This window comes from Vanessa cardui, chromosome Z (assembly GCF_905220365.1).
Source record: "Vanessa cardui chromosome Z, ilVanCard2.1, whole genome shotgun sequence".
Classification (NCBI taxonomy): Eukaryota; Metazoa; Arthropoda; class Insecta; order Lepidoptera; family Nymphalidae; genus Vanessa; species Vanessa cardui.
The window spans coordinates 16,165,259-16,181,489 of record NC_061154.1 but is presented as its reverse complement, the minus strand read 5'-3'; the positions used below and the strand labels follow the sequence as shown (position 1 = coordinate 16,181,489).

Here is a 16,231-nt window from a genome sequence, read left to right as displayed (position 1 = left end):
AAGCAGCATTTCCCCGTTGAATTGCAATTCCGATCCTCTGGGCAAAAAACGAACCAGCCCTCCTGTCACCAGTGGAGGCAATGAGGCGAGGTGTTATCTACTGAAGGAATACGTTTAACGATTATCATTTTTTTATTTCGAAAAGATCAGCACTTGTACATTTAACAAACATTCCAGGATCGAAACTAAGTAAGGACTAAGTTATCTACCTCGGTGATGAAGGAATACATCGTGAGGAAACGCACGTGTTGGAAAAATTCTGATATATGAGAAGCTAAAAATCCTACACTGCATTAAGTAGCTGTTCATGTTAATTTAACATTCTTCCGTAAATGATACATCACTAAAACAATGTAAAAGTGTTACTGTACCAATCAAAGGATTGAAATGTAATGGGGAAGTTATAGATTATTCTCAGTAGTATTGTGTTGTTGGTGTTTTTACAGCAACAACATTACAATATGGGTAATTGGCTAATATGGACAACAATATTGTGTATGCTATAGAAATATTCATATTGATTTAATTCTTACAATCTATAGATACTTGTACGTTGCATTATAGATGTATAATTTGTTGATATATAATTTTCATCAGAGAATTAGAATTGCTATTGAACAGAGAAATGCTCGTAGCATTGTTTCCATGACATATCAGTGAGATCATGATTTTCCAGGTTTTGGCTTTGGACTCATTAATATCATCATATTTATTGAGTTTTATGAATATCAATAAGACGAAGTTAACTTTGACAAGTTACAGAGATATTGGTATTACACGACACAAATAAATGTTTTGTGCAATTAATCCGATTCCACGAGACGCCCATTCCCTATGTGCACCTTAAAATGCTGATATTAATTTATCAACACAAAAGATCATATATACCATTACCACAAACATTACCACTTATCATTAAATGGTATAAAACAAAGTCGCTTACTGCCATCTGTCCCTGTGCTAAGATCTTTAAAATTACGCAACTGATTTTAATAGATGACAGATTTGAAAGGAAGGTTTTTGTATACAGTAAGGAAACACTGATATATTCCGAAGTTTCTTATGTGATGTCGTAAATAAACAAATTCTGTAGTCGCTAGGAGACAATAAAATATCATGTTAATCTCGATCCGCTACGAGCTACTGGTCTCATATTATGACCTTGTAACACTAACTAATTAGTACAAATAACATCACAGCAAAATTTAGTGTTGCTGTTCGAAAATTTACAAAGTTCTACAAAGAGCAGGAATTCCCAATACCGATTATAAACTTCGTTAGAAACGAACCGACTTCAAAACTTTGTACGAACTCTCAAATAAAAACTAACAATTGTCCAATTCCGAAAACATTAAATAAAATCAAATTTTACTTGATAAACTTTATGATAAAGATTTTTTGTTATTTATTTAATAATACATATATTTAACAAAACGCTTAGTCAAAGTCAAAAATATTTATTCAAAATAGAAGTGATTACACTTTAGTCAAAAATCTACCACCGGATCGGAATTTAACACCTCAGACCTGAGAGGAACCAGCGAAAGAAATTCAACGGGATCAATTTTCTTTTTTTGTTATTTTTTTTTAAACTGTTTAACCTGAACTGATTGACATCTATGGAGAAAAGAATGTTTGTTTGTTAAAGAAATTATACATAATATATTTTACAGGAATACGTTTTTTTCGTGGTCGGCTAGTAGATCATTTATATTTTATTTATATGTAGTAATAAATGAACCTATGTACAAAAGTATTGTCCTTTTTGAAAGTCTGTTAAGACCATACAGCCGCTTATTTACATTCTATAAAGGAAAGTAACATCATTATTATATTTACTGTGCTTATATAAAACCAAGTTTCATTATCTTTATTAAATACTATTTTATTATAGTTAAAATTTTTCTTCTATTTACAATACAATGCTTTGCAAAGTTCGCTCCTACAGAGATTAACAGGCAGTCTTGTGTCGTAGAATGTTTTTCAACTATTCCTTTGCTTTAAAAGTGCAAGATTGATATTTATTACAGATGATGGCACCGTTTTGTAATAAACTTTAGAATATATACGCTTGAAAAACTTTACTTTATTATCTACAATTTATATGATTTTTTATAATAATTTTATCTTAGTTTCGATTAATTCTTTTTTCATTTTAAAATGCATTTATTTTATTTAAAAAAAAAGCGTTTCTAAAGAAATTAAATGACATTTTCAGGGCGTTGGTAAAGTCCAGCTACGCAGAAAAAGTGTTTCTGAGAATGATGACTTTTGGGTTTATTTTTTCACCATTTCAAGGTACTCAGTCAGTAGACGATAGTTAGACGGTAGAGTAAATGTTTTACCAAGCCGTAGATATCAAAAAGACACACTTCACAACATAAGCCAAACGAGACCATATTTTATTCTTTAAAAGGTAAACTTAAACTTAATTTGTTTGTTTACAGTCAGATCATTATAACCATAATCATAATGAAAAAAAGTTGAATTTTCTTTGAATAAAAGTTGCCGCTTGTATTGAGCAATTTAAATAAGTAGTTTCATATATTTATTGGGAATCCAACAGCGTGAGGTAAAAGTAACAAGAGCTTGATAATATGCGTTAAATAAATTCACTGTTTATATAATTGGTTCCCTTAAATTGGACAGGCCAAATACCTACCAACAGCTTTAGACAAAGATATGACCCAGTACCATTTATTATTTTACCAACAGCATTTTTGTTGCATATAAATAAAATACAAACAGTGTTAGTACAAGAGCTTGGGTGGATCAGTAGAACACTTGAATTGACCAAAGACCACGGATTTTACAAGTCCAGCTTAGTATGATATGCTTCATTTGATTAACGTATTAAGTCCGTATTAAGTAACGCTAAGTTTCGAATGAATTTGAAATACACAAGACTGAGAAAATAGTTTCCAAAACTTCTCCTTAACAAAGAAGGCCTCTAGACAATTTTTTGTATAGTTTTTAATCGTCTGGAATATAAAGGAACGTTCAGTATATAAAAGTAATAAGTTTACGATGGCGAACGTGCAAGTACAAACAATTTACAAATGTTCACGTTTCTCGGTGTGTGTGGAGTGATATTATATTTGAATAAACGCATGAAAAAAAGACGTGGGCCGTGCAGTTAAATGGATTACTGCTGTAGCTGTATCCGTTCTGATTGCATCTTACTAATAGTATAAATGTGAAAGATTTTCTGTTTGACGATATGGTTTATATGTAACGGCCGGCCCCGCCTTCAATACTTATACTAAATAAACTTCAGAATTTGTATATTTACGAAATCACCTTAGAAACTCTAAAATGGTCAGTGTTTCTTTACTATATTATCCATATATTATATATACTAATACCTTCCTCTTGAATCACTCTATCTATTAAAAAAAACGCATCAAAATCTGTTGCGTAATTTTAGAGATCTAAGCGTATTTAGGGACAGATAACAGTAGCAATCGATTTTATATCCCTAACTGCTCCTCTTCATCCCTCACGTATGGGCGAAGACACAGCAGGCACATAGTATAATATTATTATTATATTTCATGACGAATTGTGTTAAAACTTTACCCTTAATTTTAGGGTAGTTGTTTTTTAAATAATTAAAATGTGTTAAAGAAATAAATCTTGTCATATAGAAGAGGAATATATAGTATTTACCTGCACCTTTGCTTGCGTTTTAAGCATCTCTTAATAGGCATAGAAAGTAAACTATGTCTTTTTTTGGAAGTCTAGCTAGCATATTCCATACCAAATTTTAATAAAATTGATTCGAAATAAATAGTGGTTCGGCCGTCCAAAAACAATAGACATAGAGAGAGCTACATTAACACTTATAATATTAGAAATATGGATTAGATATACGAGTTAAAATTACTTGGAGAATTAGTCTTTAATTCTTAAGCGTTGTACGGAACAAGGTACCTGGGTATAAAATTTCAACTGGAGTATGTAAAAATATCGATATCGGATAAGATTGGAATTCTCGTAATTTCCCCATGAATTTAACATTATCTAAACATCTTACGTCTAAGTCAAGGTAATAGACGCAGCTAGTAGGCGCATATATTCAAAATCATCTTACTTTCAATAAGGAACTATTTGATCTTGTTAGTATAAAATAAAGTTCTTACCATCTTAATTTCTTACGTTTCAATCTTTAAAACTAGGCAACGGATTTTAATGCGTTTTTCATCAATATACAGATTCAAGAAGAATGTTTATTTGTAAAATACATGCAGATTATAGTACCGAAAAGCCGAGAATAACAACTTTCCTATCCGGTAAAATTTAAAATTGTATTGTTTCTTAATGTCCAAGTTGTTTATAGACCCTTACTGAACACGTGTATGCCCGATATTGAAACTATTACCAAATTATATAAGTATTTATATGATGCGGAAAAGGGATGGATAAATCATTTCAATAAAATATCGCGTATTGTAAGTACAATAATATAAAAAATATAATAAATGCCACTATGAGTTATCTCAGAGAGGGTGTTAACTGCTACTCTGATACTTTGATTTGAAAAAAGTGCGCGTTATGTATCGTAGAAGCTATACTTCACTTACAAATCTACTTGTTCACAATTTCAATTTATAATAAAACATGACGAGGTATGATCCATTTCGGGCTGATTGACACGTATATAATTAGCGGTTTAGGAACTTGATGTACATAGATTTCATGCGCGCGCATTATGAAAAAAACACTTTCATCATACATCCCTTCCATAATGCACCAACATAACTAAAACTTTAAAATTATTATTCAATTAAAATAAGTTTATTTTAATCTAGAAAACAGTGATCAATTTTCAATTAACGATTTAACAAAGCAGAGAATATGTTGAGGGATTTTATGAAGTGCGTTTTGAAAGCTACGAAATATTTTAAAATTTCCATCGGGTTATAATTATTGTACTGGAACAACTGATATTACATGTGACACATTCTACGGCTTCTTATTATCATTTTATTTCCATAAGCTGATGTTTATTGTAAGTTTATGAATTTTTAATTTATATAGTCAAAAGTTGCTTTAACTATGAATTTATATTGGTGAGCTGTAAATGCTGTGAGTAATAATAGTTATATTTTATAATTTATAAATTAATAAGCTTTGAATATTTTTTTGATTGAGATGGAAATAATGTTTATAAGATTATTTTTATTATTAAATATTGTTACACTAATTAGGATGAGTAGAATGTTTGTATTTAGTTTTTTATTGGTACTTGAAGACATTATTTTGAGACTCTGAATTTTATAAACAGCAATTATTTTTTTTACTAATTTCGTGTAGTATTAATATATAATTATGCTTAAGTGTTTTTAATGTTTGTGTTATAAAATTACTAATAGACGAAGTATATATTTTAAAAATTGTGTCATTGAAAATATTTAAAAAGATCGAAATGCATAAGAAACATTATGACAAACAAGAATGTGTCAAAACACAGACGCACGCCCAACGCTCAAATTCTTATAATCAACCGAAGCTTTTCGTTACGACTGTAGAGACGCGTAGCACTTGGGGCTACGTGTTTTTTTTTCACACATTTTTTTTATCACAGATTTTCACTGATGACTTTAAAAACTTTGCAGAATTAAATCGGATATCATGACATCAAAATAGACATCGTAACAATAACAGTCTTACATTTAAATTTATGAAGATAAAAAATAATTATGTATTAAAATTAATATTTTGATTCCATAAATACATTACTGTAACCAATACTTATCACAAAAATGTACATTATGTCAGTCAATGAGGGCTTACAACGAAAGTATTGAATAAAACATAATAATTAACGTGTATTGTTTTATTTGCAAGTAAGAAAAATTACTGAAAATAATGTTCGGTGCTTCAGCGATACTGGACGCCATTGTTATGTTATTCTGATTCGTAAAGAACTAACATTTTGTCACTTTTCAATATTTTTTAGGGTTCCACGATACCAGGTATTAATATAATATTTATGACATTCAGATGCCATTCGTTTCGACTGTTCGTGTTTACATTACATTTCCTCAGTTTGAACTGATATCAATTTAAAATTAGGCATTGTTAATAAGATAACTTCACGTATGAACCATGCCCATCCTTCGTTTTTAGAGTTTAGTTAGGTTCCTAAATCATCCTGTAGAATATTTGTTGTTAGTAGTGTAGAAGTTACATTATATTCAAGATGCAAAACCATGAAATTTTTATTTTTTATTTAAATTAAATGATTTAGAAATTATTTCTTAACTTTCAAAAGAATCAATGAATTGTGTATTTTTATTTGCAATGTCCTAACGGTGTGTTCGTGTGTCTATTTTATGTTCCAATTCTTGTCAATTTAATAGTTAAATTATATAGTTTTTTTAATCTGGTAACTTAAATATATGTGAATGTTGAAGTAATGAAGATATTTTGATTCGAGTAAAACTGTACCTACAAAAAATATTTAAAGTTATGTTATCGTTATGAAATGATAACTGAAAATTATCCCCCTACAATAAATAGATATCCGGCGACGTGAAAAATCCTTTACAGTCCTTATTAAAATTCAGCACAGATCCAAACTCGCCCTACCTGGTTGATAAATTTGTTGGGAGCAGCATCTGTGCGGTAGCGGCGTCGAGGGTGCCAGGAAGCAGCAGTCAGTCGACATTGTCGGGGCACACGACTGGGAATTGGAACTTATCCCCATATCTATATACCCGTGCCGGTCGAGGCGTGGGTTCGGCCATCGCGAACAATCGCTGACCGTCTTTGATGTTGCGAGCTCAATCGTGGCGGCTAGATCGACGCGACCGATCCCGGAGAACTGCAAGGCGGGATTGAGAAGCGTCGCCGCGTGCACGTGTCGCGGTCCGTGCGCCGCGCTCGCACACTCGCCCGCAACGTGCACGCCGACAGACACGTGCGCGCCCCGCGCCCCGCAGGTATTTCGAGCTCCTTCTGACTGACCTTGGAGCCTTCAGCCGTGCGCCCAAGACATGGCACTGCTCCATTCATTATTTTTTAAGACAACAACATAGCCTTCGCGAAGCCTTCGAATTGATAAATAATCAGATGATATTTATCGTTTCCGTCGAAATTAACGTTACAAATGCGATATTACGTTACTGTTATGACTGGCTACGACGTCATCTCAATAACTCTTGAAGGAATCAGTAGCGGATAAAACCTCACCCCTTTGAACAAGACCTGCAGTCAAATAGAAGGCTAAGGCGATTGACGTTGATTAGAGAGACAATTAAAAAGCTACGGAGCTTACCTGTGTAGGTAAATGTCAATTCAAAAAGGATCACAATAATGAGACGTTTATTGTGTGATGTGTTTGCTTCTTGCAGCCCACGTTATTACCTTAGTCGGTTACCAATGCGTGTGAACTAAATAAACGAAAAAATAATAACGATTGAACATACCTAATACTGAACGATTATTTACAAAACTACGATTTTTTTTAATTTGTTTTCATGAATATATGTTATTACTATTAAATGAACATTAAAGAAACAATTGAAAACACAGTTTACAATGATATATACACAGCGTTCAAAGAAAATAGAAAAAAGATTACACTTGAATGACGGCTGTGAATACATACAAGTTACGTTTTAATTCTATCAACATCATGAGATTTTGAGTCTCAGACTGGACGGCGTATGGTAATATCTGAGGCTAACACACTATCATTACATTAAACAGTCACCGGAACTTCGACTTTGAGAGTAATTTTCCTTTAACAGGTAATATTTCGTGTACATGAAACACGTTGGATATATCGAATTTACGGTGTACGAACCTCGTACTTTTCATTCATATATATTTGCCAAGTGCTTTCGAATAGCCGTGAAGTGTATCGAAATAGTTTTTTTTTTTTATAAAACAAAACAATTTTAACATAACTTCTCAATATCTATAAGAGTCCGTAATTGTCCTAATGTTTATATAAGGTCACACCATTGCAGATAAGTGCATACATGTGTTACATGGAAAACATATCGGTATCCAAACGAATTTACAAAATTAAGCATAATATTCATTCCTGAGTTTCTTGTTGGTTCTTCGCGGTAGAATCTACTATCCGAACCGGGTTGTTTTACCTTTAATTCAACGATAACATTTCGATTCAAATACTAGGCTTTTATGAATATTCTGCTTTCTTACTACAGGTACAACGACCCTCGCAGCGCCTGGCATAACTTGCACCGGACCTGAACATACTCGACTATACTCGTTCTTCACCATTCAACGGTATTGAATATTTCTTTGAAATTCCATATCATACATTTGAAATATAAGGTCGCAATTTATATTTATTGTGCGTGCGTTTGAAGCAAACCTATTATTCGTTTGTAATATTGAGAATGACAACGCAGAACGTAATAAGTAATATATACATAATAACTTGAATAAAGTTATAATATAAGAAATGTGTATTCAATATTTTCACAAGCACATCGGACTAGGCATGTTTCATGGAAGATAGTTTGCTAGAATTGGCATGAAATATAATTCGTTACGAAAACATGACAGCCGTGCACCTTCCAGTAACAGTCGCTTACAAGTCTTTTGAATCGTCATTTAACAAACTATTTTAAGTGAAGCTACCACCAGTTCGGAAAGCAGATTCTACCGAGAAAAACCTGCAGGAAACTAAATTACTTACTTCTATCATTTATATACCATGCAACACCAACGTCTAGAATTATTTTTAAAAAAATCTGAAGTCTTTTTTCTATATATATATGAAATGAAACAAAGCGGTAATTATAAGTTGTGATGTTGTGTTCCGGCTTAAAGAGTGAGTGAGTTACATTGGCTCACTGAGTCGATGTAACTATGGCACAAAGGACATCTTTGTCTCGGCACTTTGTAACGTATTGGTTAAAAATTGGTTCATATTTCTTACGGTGCTAATGTCCACGTAACCCAACATCAACTAACCTATTTCTTGACCACATATTACATTTAAAAAAACGGTTCTACGTGATTTCAATCAAGTTATCAAATCAGTGAAATTTTTAAAACAAGAGTAATAAGATTAATATTATTCTCGTTAATATGATAATTATATTTCAAGAGCATTTTCCAAGTATTTAGTAATTAAGACGAGATTATTAAGTTGCAAGAAATAGTGCTTATTATACGTAGCTACAAGTACTCTACTTTACGGCGCTACAGCTTAAGGTGACGTAGTATTCAATAGACAAGGTGATACATCACAGTTATATACATACATGTATACATATCAGTAGACTTTTTAATTTGTCTATCGATCACCAACTTCAATATTATAAACCATCAAAAATTTATTATATTTTAATTTAAACGTTACATACAAAAACATTTATAAAAATAACAGTCAATATTAAATTATTTTTATTATTTGTATTTCAAAGAAAGCAATCAGAGAAAATCATTATATTTATTATATTATACAAGCTACTCTGCGCTACTTTCAAAGAAACGGCCAATCAAAACGCGTGAGGCTTCCTACCGCAATTCAGTATTGCTACAAAGCTTCTAATTTCCAGGTAAAGGAGCATTTGTCCGATAGTGTGACATATAACGCTACTGTTTATCATAAATTGCTATATATATGTTAGTCAAGTAATTAATTATATTTTGGTGAACCTTAAAGAAAGTTTTTATATTTATTTTGTGTATTATTATCGTAATTTTAGAAATAATTAAAAACTTATACTTCATAATAGCAATTTATTAATATCACAATGAGTAATGGTGTTAGACTCCAGCTTATGTTAATTTAATTTGTATTAATACTTATTTCTTTATTTAAAAAAAGATGCATTCCTCACATTAGGCTTACAGTTCGTGATCACAGGTTCGATGTAACGAGTCAGTCTCTAGTCGGTTTTGTGAACTACAACGTCTTCGATGCTTAAAAGTTTTTGTTAAATAGTTTTTGGGTCTATCATTTTATGTAGATAAAAACTTTTTTATACAACAGATCAACGCACAAATAACTCCTATATAAATGTACCTCATATATTGTGTATATGTATACTACATTGGCATAAGTTTCCTGTTTTTGATTTAAAAGAATACTGTAAATGGTAAATTTTGATCAATGGGACTATACCGATGTTCTTGTCGCTAGACATATCATGTAGGGGCTGTGGTACTGAGTTTCATCCAAAATCGAACATACAAAAATGAATTACTTTGTAAAACTATAAGTTACCAAAGCGCTTCTAGGATGCGGGTACCAGTAGGAGTGTCCCCCGTGCCCCTGGGAGCACGTGATGCCGTTGTTCTTGCACTTGAATATTTTCCGGTCATGTCAAATGAGAGAATGACTCTCGCTCGATCAATGATATGTCCTGCAGTTATGTCAATCCCCCTTAATTATGGCCACCGCGTTTGAAGTAAACAACAGCCTGTAAATTCCCACTGCTGGGCTAAAGGCCTCCTCTCCTTTTGAGGAGAAGGTTTTGAATATATTCAACTAAGCTGTTCCAATGCGGGTTGGTGGAATACACATGTGGCAGAATTACTACGACATTTGTCACATGCAGGTTTCCTCACGATTTTTTCCTTTACCTCTGAGCACGAGAATAATAAAGACAAATTAAGCACATGAATCAGCGGTGCTTGCCTGGGTTTGAACCTGCAATCATCGGTTAAGATGCACGCGTTCTAACCACTGGGCCATCTCGACTCGCCGCGTTTGAAGTCAGTGACATAAACATTAAATTTTCCTCCAACAACAAATTTGTTATTATACATGTGTGGCGTACAATAACTAATTAATATGTTTACAGCCTACATAACTAGTTTACGTAAAATATGTGGGGGAGGGCTTAGAAGTTTTTTTAAAGATTTATTTTTTTATTTTTAAACAACATACTTTACGTATTCAGACCGTTTGTTATTATAAAACATTTTATTCTTTGATATTATTTTGTAATTAAACTTGGTAAAAGTTCAAATTAAACCGGCTTTCCAAATTTTTTTTACACAATTGTGTACGAATGAAGATCTTATGACAAATTATTATTTTTTCAATTACATAAGAATATAGGGGGTTTGTACACCTTCAATGTTGAATATGATTTCAAAGTTTAAGTGAAAATTATTATTTTACTATAAAGCGCTAAATCAAAGTCATTGTAACAGTTTATTACAGAATGCCCAGAAGTTCTATTTAGTGAGAACTTATTTTGTGCCTCGTTGGTAACATACTAAATATCAACTAACGTGATACGCTATTTTTGTGCGTTTCTGATCTTATTTTGTTTATTTAACAAGGGTTAATAGAATGGTTTGCAATAACAAAACAGAAATATATATTTTTTTGTTTAATGTCTTCATTAACTAGTTTTAGTTATACTAAAAATTCATCAAAAAATTACTAACTTATGTGACCGCTAATCCAGAGGTTTTCGGTTCAAATCTTGCTAACCTAACCAGATGCCTGCCCATTCAGTCTATAATAGTTCTCAAGATAAAATGGACAATTGTAGTAAACATCCAAAATCCCGAACAGTTTCTTTAGATTTAACTTACGTTTGACAACTAGCTGAGATACGAATTCTGTGCGCAACCAGTGATTAGAATCTTTTGTGATTTCACACAGGTTTCATTTTCCATCCACAATCAAGTAATAATCCGATTTGGAATCCCCACATTTGTCCCTACTTTACAAGTATTATGTTATTGTTCGGTGAATAGAAACGACACCGTCTTCCCGAACTTTTTTCATTTACAACTTCACTTTGACGTACTCACGTTTAAGGCTGCTGTTTATCTCCACGTGATTGGACATGAATTTACTTTCAGCTTCGCCTCAAAATCGTCACGATGGACTTTCGTATTCCCTCGCCCACGAGCCTCAATTCTGACATAAACATTTCCAAACGATGGAATCAAAAACGCATCCAATCAAAGGCAATCTAGTCTAAACTCGTCGTAGATATTTCGTGTTATGCGTTCTGTGTCGGGATTTTTTCCATGACAGCAAATCGTTATCGAAAAAATTAACAAAATTTAAAAATAAATGTCATACATCTATATAAAAAAAAGTAATCTTAATTTCAAATTATAGATCAGTGAAGTTCATGAGCAATAAGCAATTTTTAAAGGCACAAATGTACGAGTAAATTAGAACCATAACATATCATAATAAAAATATCATTACAAAATATTAATATATATTTTTTAATAATAAAATCGTGGCTAACAATCCTGGGCTTTACAAATATTCCTATTTGATTCGCCACTTAATCTTTGGGTTTATGCTAGAAAGCACGGCTACAGCTTATGATACTTAGGGATGGTCTGAACCAAGGATTTCCAACGCACAAAACAACCCAGCTATCGCTCTAACGAATCTCTTAATTAATTGAGAATTGTAAAAAAGCAATTATATACTTATTATATAAACTCCATACACATAAAATACGATTCAGTGATTTGTTATCTTTGAATGGTAATCGAAGATTCAAATACGCTTCATGTGTATTATTGCATGTGTCGAATGCAATTCTGACACATGTACAATCAAACCAAATGTGGTAGAATAAGTTAAAAGAAGGGAAACTTTGATAAACAGTGGTTCATTTATAAGCTACTATGAATGTATATTTTTAAACGTGTTCAATTGCATATTGACTAAAAATTTAAAACGAAGACATTTGTCATGCTGCTGTCATTACGTACGCCTAAATATACGATCAGATATTCTTCCCATAACACAATAGTTATCGTCCTTGAATGATGAGTGTTCTATATTTATAGCCCGCTGTCAAACATCGAAATTCGTAGAGAAATTTACACGTGCTGGTATCGTGGTTGATACTCTCGGATGATGGATAGGAAAGCTAACTTTTTCCCACCTATAAATCAAATTAAAATTATGGTTCTATGTAAATAATAAAAGCAGTATTCCTTCCAATTGACTGTCGTATCGATGAAGCCGGCCAGATATTTCGGTAATTAAATTAACATAAAGCAATTATTCAAACTTCGGTTTTTATATAACTTAGAATAAAGTAAGTTACGTAAATTTAACGCCAACATATTTTTTTTTACCAGAAGCTTCGGTTACTTCCGAACAGCATTATTAATAATATGTTCTTATTTTTACCCTAAAATGAATTGTTTCGAATTTCAGAGTTAGATTTAGTTTCGTAGCTCGTAGCACTTTTGTAGAATTAGCCAAGGTCAGCGAACTCGTATAAAAACAATGTTTTTTTAAAAGCGCCAAATAATTAAAGATGGTAAAAGTATCCAAAAAATATATAACTTTTGTTGTTTTTTTTTTCTATATACCCTCTTTACACACTTTGCACACCGGCGAAATCTTTAAAATAAAACCGAAATAATACGTAGCTTTATTTATATATTTCGTGCATGTTTCAATGTAACAAAATATTTCTTTTTCAGTTTGCAGATTTTAATATAACTTATTAATTCTGCATTACGCAGCTTTTATGACATTATTATCAAGTCGTTAGTGGGAGGCACCCGATGCGACGGCAGAGTGGTGGCATGCGCGATGACTACTATTGACATTGCGGCATGACTTTATTTTATATATTATGTATTGATATAATAAGAACTCTATTCAGCCACGAAAGTGGGCCCCTCTACGTAAATACCATTATCATTATTATCAGCGTGTATATATATATATATATATATATATATATATATATATATTAGTGTGTAAAGCTAGGCCTAATAACATGTTTTAGTGTGCGTGCGGAGTCTAAGAGTAATGACAGCAAAACAATACAAAATAAATTAACTTTGCTTAATATTAATGAAATGAATTAATTAAGAACCTTCTACTAAACTATACATGGATCTATTAATTTACAATAGATCCATGTATAGTTTAGTAAATTTAGTGTCGTATAAGAAGAATCAATAAAAAAAATACTATTCGTTAGTAATTAGTTACAAGTGTTGAGGATAGATGGCGTTAAAGCAAAGTTACAAATTAGATGTTTGTAAGTTCATAATATATTAAAACTTTATCATTAAACAATAAAAATATTTAACGCTAGTTGTTCCACGTGGATTAAATATTATACCACCTGCGATAAATATGATGTACAGTCAACCTGTCATTGATGAATCACATGGATGAAATGCATTCGGAGTTATAGTACGACACAACTTAGGTGTAGCATCGGCAAAATTCGTAAAACCGATCACAACCGAATCGAGTACGCTATTTCAAATTATCAATATTTATTTCTCCTGAGAATATTAGCACAAAAGTAATAACTTGTAATATCATATGACCTAATATATTCGTCAATTTGACACGTCGATTTACATACACTTGCTCTCTGATGCGAGAATCTATAGCGACGAATAGCGTCGAATGGCGCGATAGGGAGCTATTTCTGTTGGTTGTGTAAATCAGCAGTAATCGGTTTTATTTTCATTCCATTGCATTTTCCGATGCTACATCTAATTTGTGTCGTACTATACCTATGTATACATAGGTGATATTTCTTAAAATATTTTCTCAGTGTACTATAGTACTATATTACAAATTTCCTTACTCAGAGTGCATGGCATTTCGCTTATATCTTTATAGATAAACTTTTCTAATAAATTCAAAAATTGTATTTACGAATTTGACTGTCTAACTTGCGAATAACGTACAAATAAAGTAGCACTTTCATATAAAAGTATTGATTTCAATTGTCATACTTGGTGATTATTTATAATTTAAGAATCAGTATTATGATTCATCGGGAAAATCCGTTTAAAGCTCTTGCCTTGATTTGAATACCTAATACAATATTTCACTTGGTGGTAGGGCTTTGTGCTAGCCCGTCTGGCTAGATACCACCCACTCATCAGTTTTTCTTCCGCCAAATAACAGTACTCAGTATTGTTGTGTTCTGGTTTGAAGGGTGAGTGAGCCAGTGGAACTACAGGCACAAGGGACATAATATCTCAGTTCCCCAGGTTGGTGGCACATTGATGATGTAAAAAATGGTAATGGTGACCACTTACCATCAGGTGGCCCATATGCTCGTCCGCCAACCAATACCATAAAAAAATGAAATTACTTGTAGCTCTTATATCTCTCGGTGTTCTATTGAAATATTAATATAAAATAGCTTCGCGTAACGATGTACTACTATGTATCACTATGTACGTACAATATTTGCCCGTAGGTCAGTGCCTACGGGTGGATAGATAGGTCAGTAACTAAAAAATGTTTCTGCGCGCCCCGCATTATTTAATTATCTCGTCTATAAGCTAACGTCGGAGTTTATTTACAGAAAACGAATAAATTAATCGTTTTGACTTGATGTGACATAAAGTAATCTAAGCTTATTATTTTTTTTATAAATAAGATTCTTTAGAAGTGTTCGATACAAAATATCGAACGCGTCTTGGAAAAAACGATTCGTATGCCGCGACGGTGAGCGTTGTGATTTTCTCTTATTTAACATAAGCTCAAAATTACAGTGCCAAAAAAAAAAAATCAAGTTTATACTTATTCAAATAAACGACACACAAATAGAGTGCATTAAAATAAATAAAGGCACAGAACAAATATTATTGTCATATGTAGGTTTATGTATATAAATATATACATATAAGTGTTTATATCAACGCCAAGATGACTCAGTACAACATGTGAACCATACCCATAGATTATTTAACACGCGTTAAATCTTGAGTCACAGCTGAGTCTATGAGTGAGTGATGAAAATGAGTTTCATAAAACCTCGCTTTATTATTATCCACCAACTTGCATTGGACCTCAATAGGGAAAAGTGATTTGTATGATAGTGGTCCATATACAAGCAATTTTGTTTTACTTTAAGTTAATTTTATTTCATATTTTGTCAGTTTATTATGTAAAGTAACAGACAGCCAAATAATGATAAAAGTCTTCAATCGTTTTTATTTTTATTTTACGAGTAAATGAAAGCAAGTCCACTGTAAGTGGTGTACGTGAATATGAGATTACGAGTAAAAACAAACACATAAAAATTGGATTTTTTTAAACAATAATAATAAATGCACTCCGATTGTGAATGACGGTGGACACACCTTTGTGCTTGTATGATGTTTTATATGTAAATAAGTCTTTGTCATTATAATCAATTAAACCTTCCCAATTGAACTATAATTTGCGAATTTAATATAATCATTATTATTTAGTCTCTGTTTCTCACATCCATTTTATATTTTTCTCAGATTTTCAGAAGAATCG

The 16,231-nt window shown here is 32.0% G+C and overlaps 1 protein-coding gene across 6 annotated transcripts in view; it reads right to left on the bottom strand.

The window, feature by feature from the left end:
* Window positions 1-16,231, bottom strand: part of LOC124543299 (hepatic leukemia factor) — a 204,104-nt gene that overhangs the window by 32,327 nt on the left and 155,546 nt on the right. The window contains exon 1 of one of the 6 annotated variants that reach the window (XM_047121476.1): window positions 6,595-6,807. The exons of the other annotated variants lie outside the window; for them this stretch is intronic. Coding sequence (XP_046977432.1) covers window positions 6,595-6,712 — 118 coding nt within the window. The 5' untranslated portion in view covers window positions 6,713-6,807. Of the gene's footprint in view, window positions 1-6,594; window positions 6,808-16,231 lie in introns of those variants that run through there. 6 annotated transcript variants of the gene reach the window in all.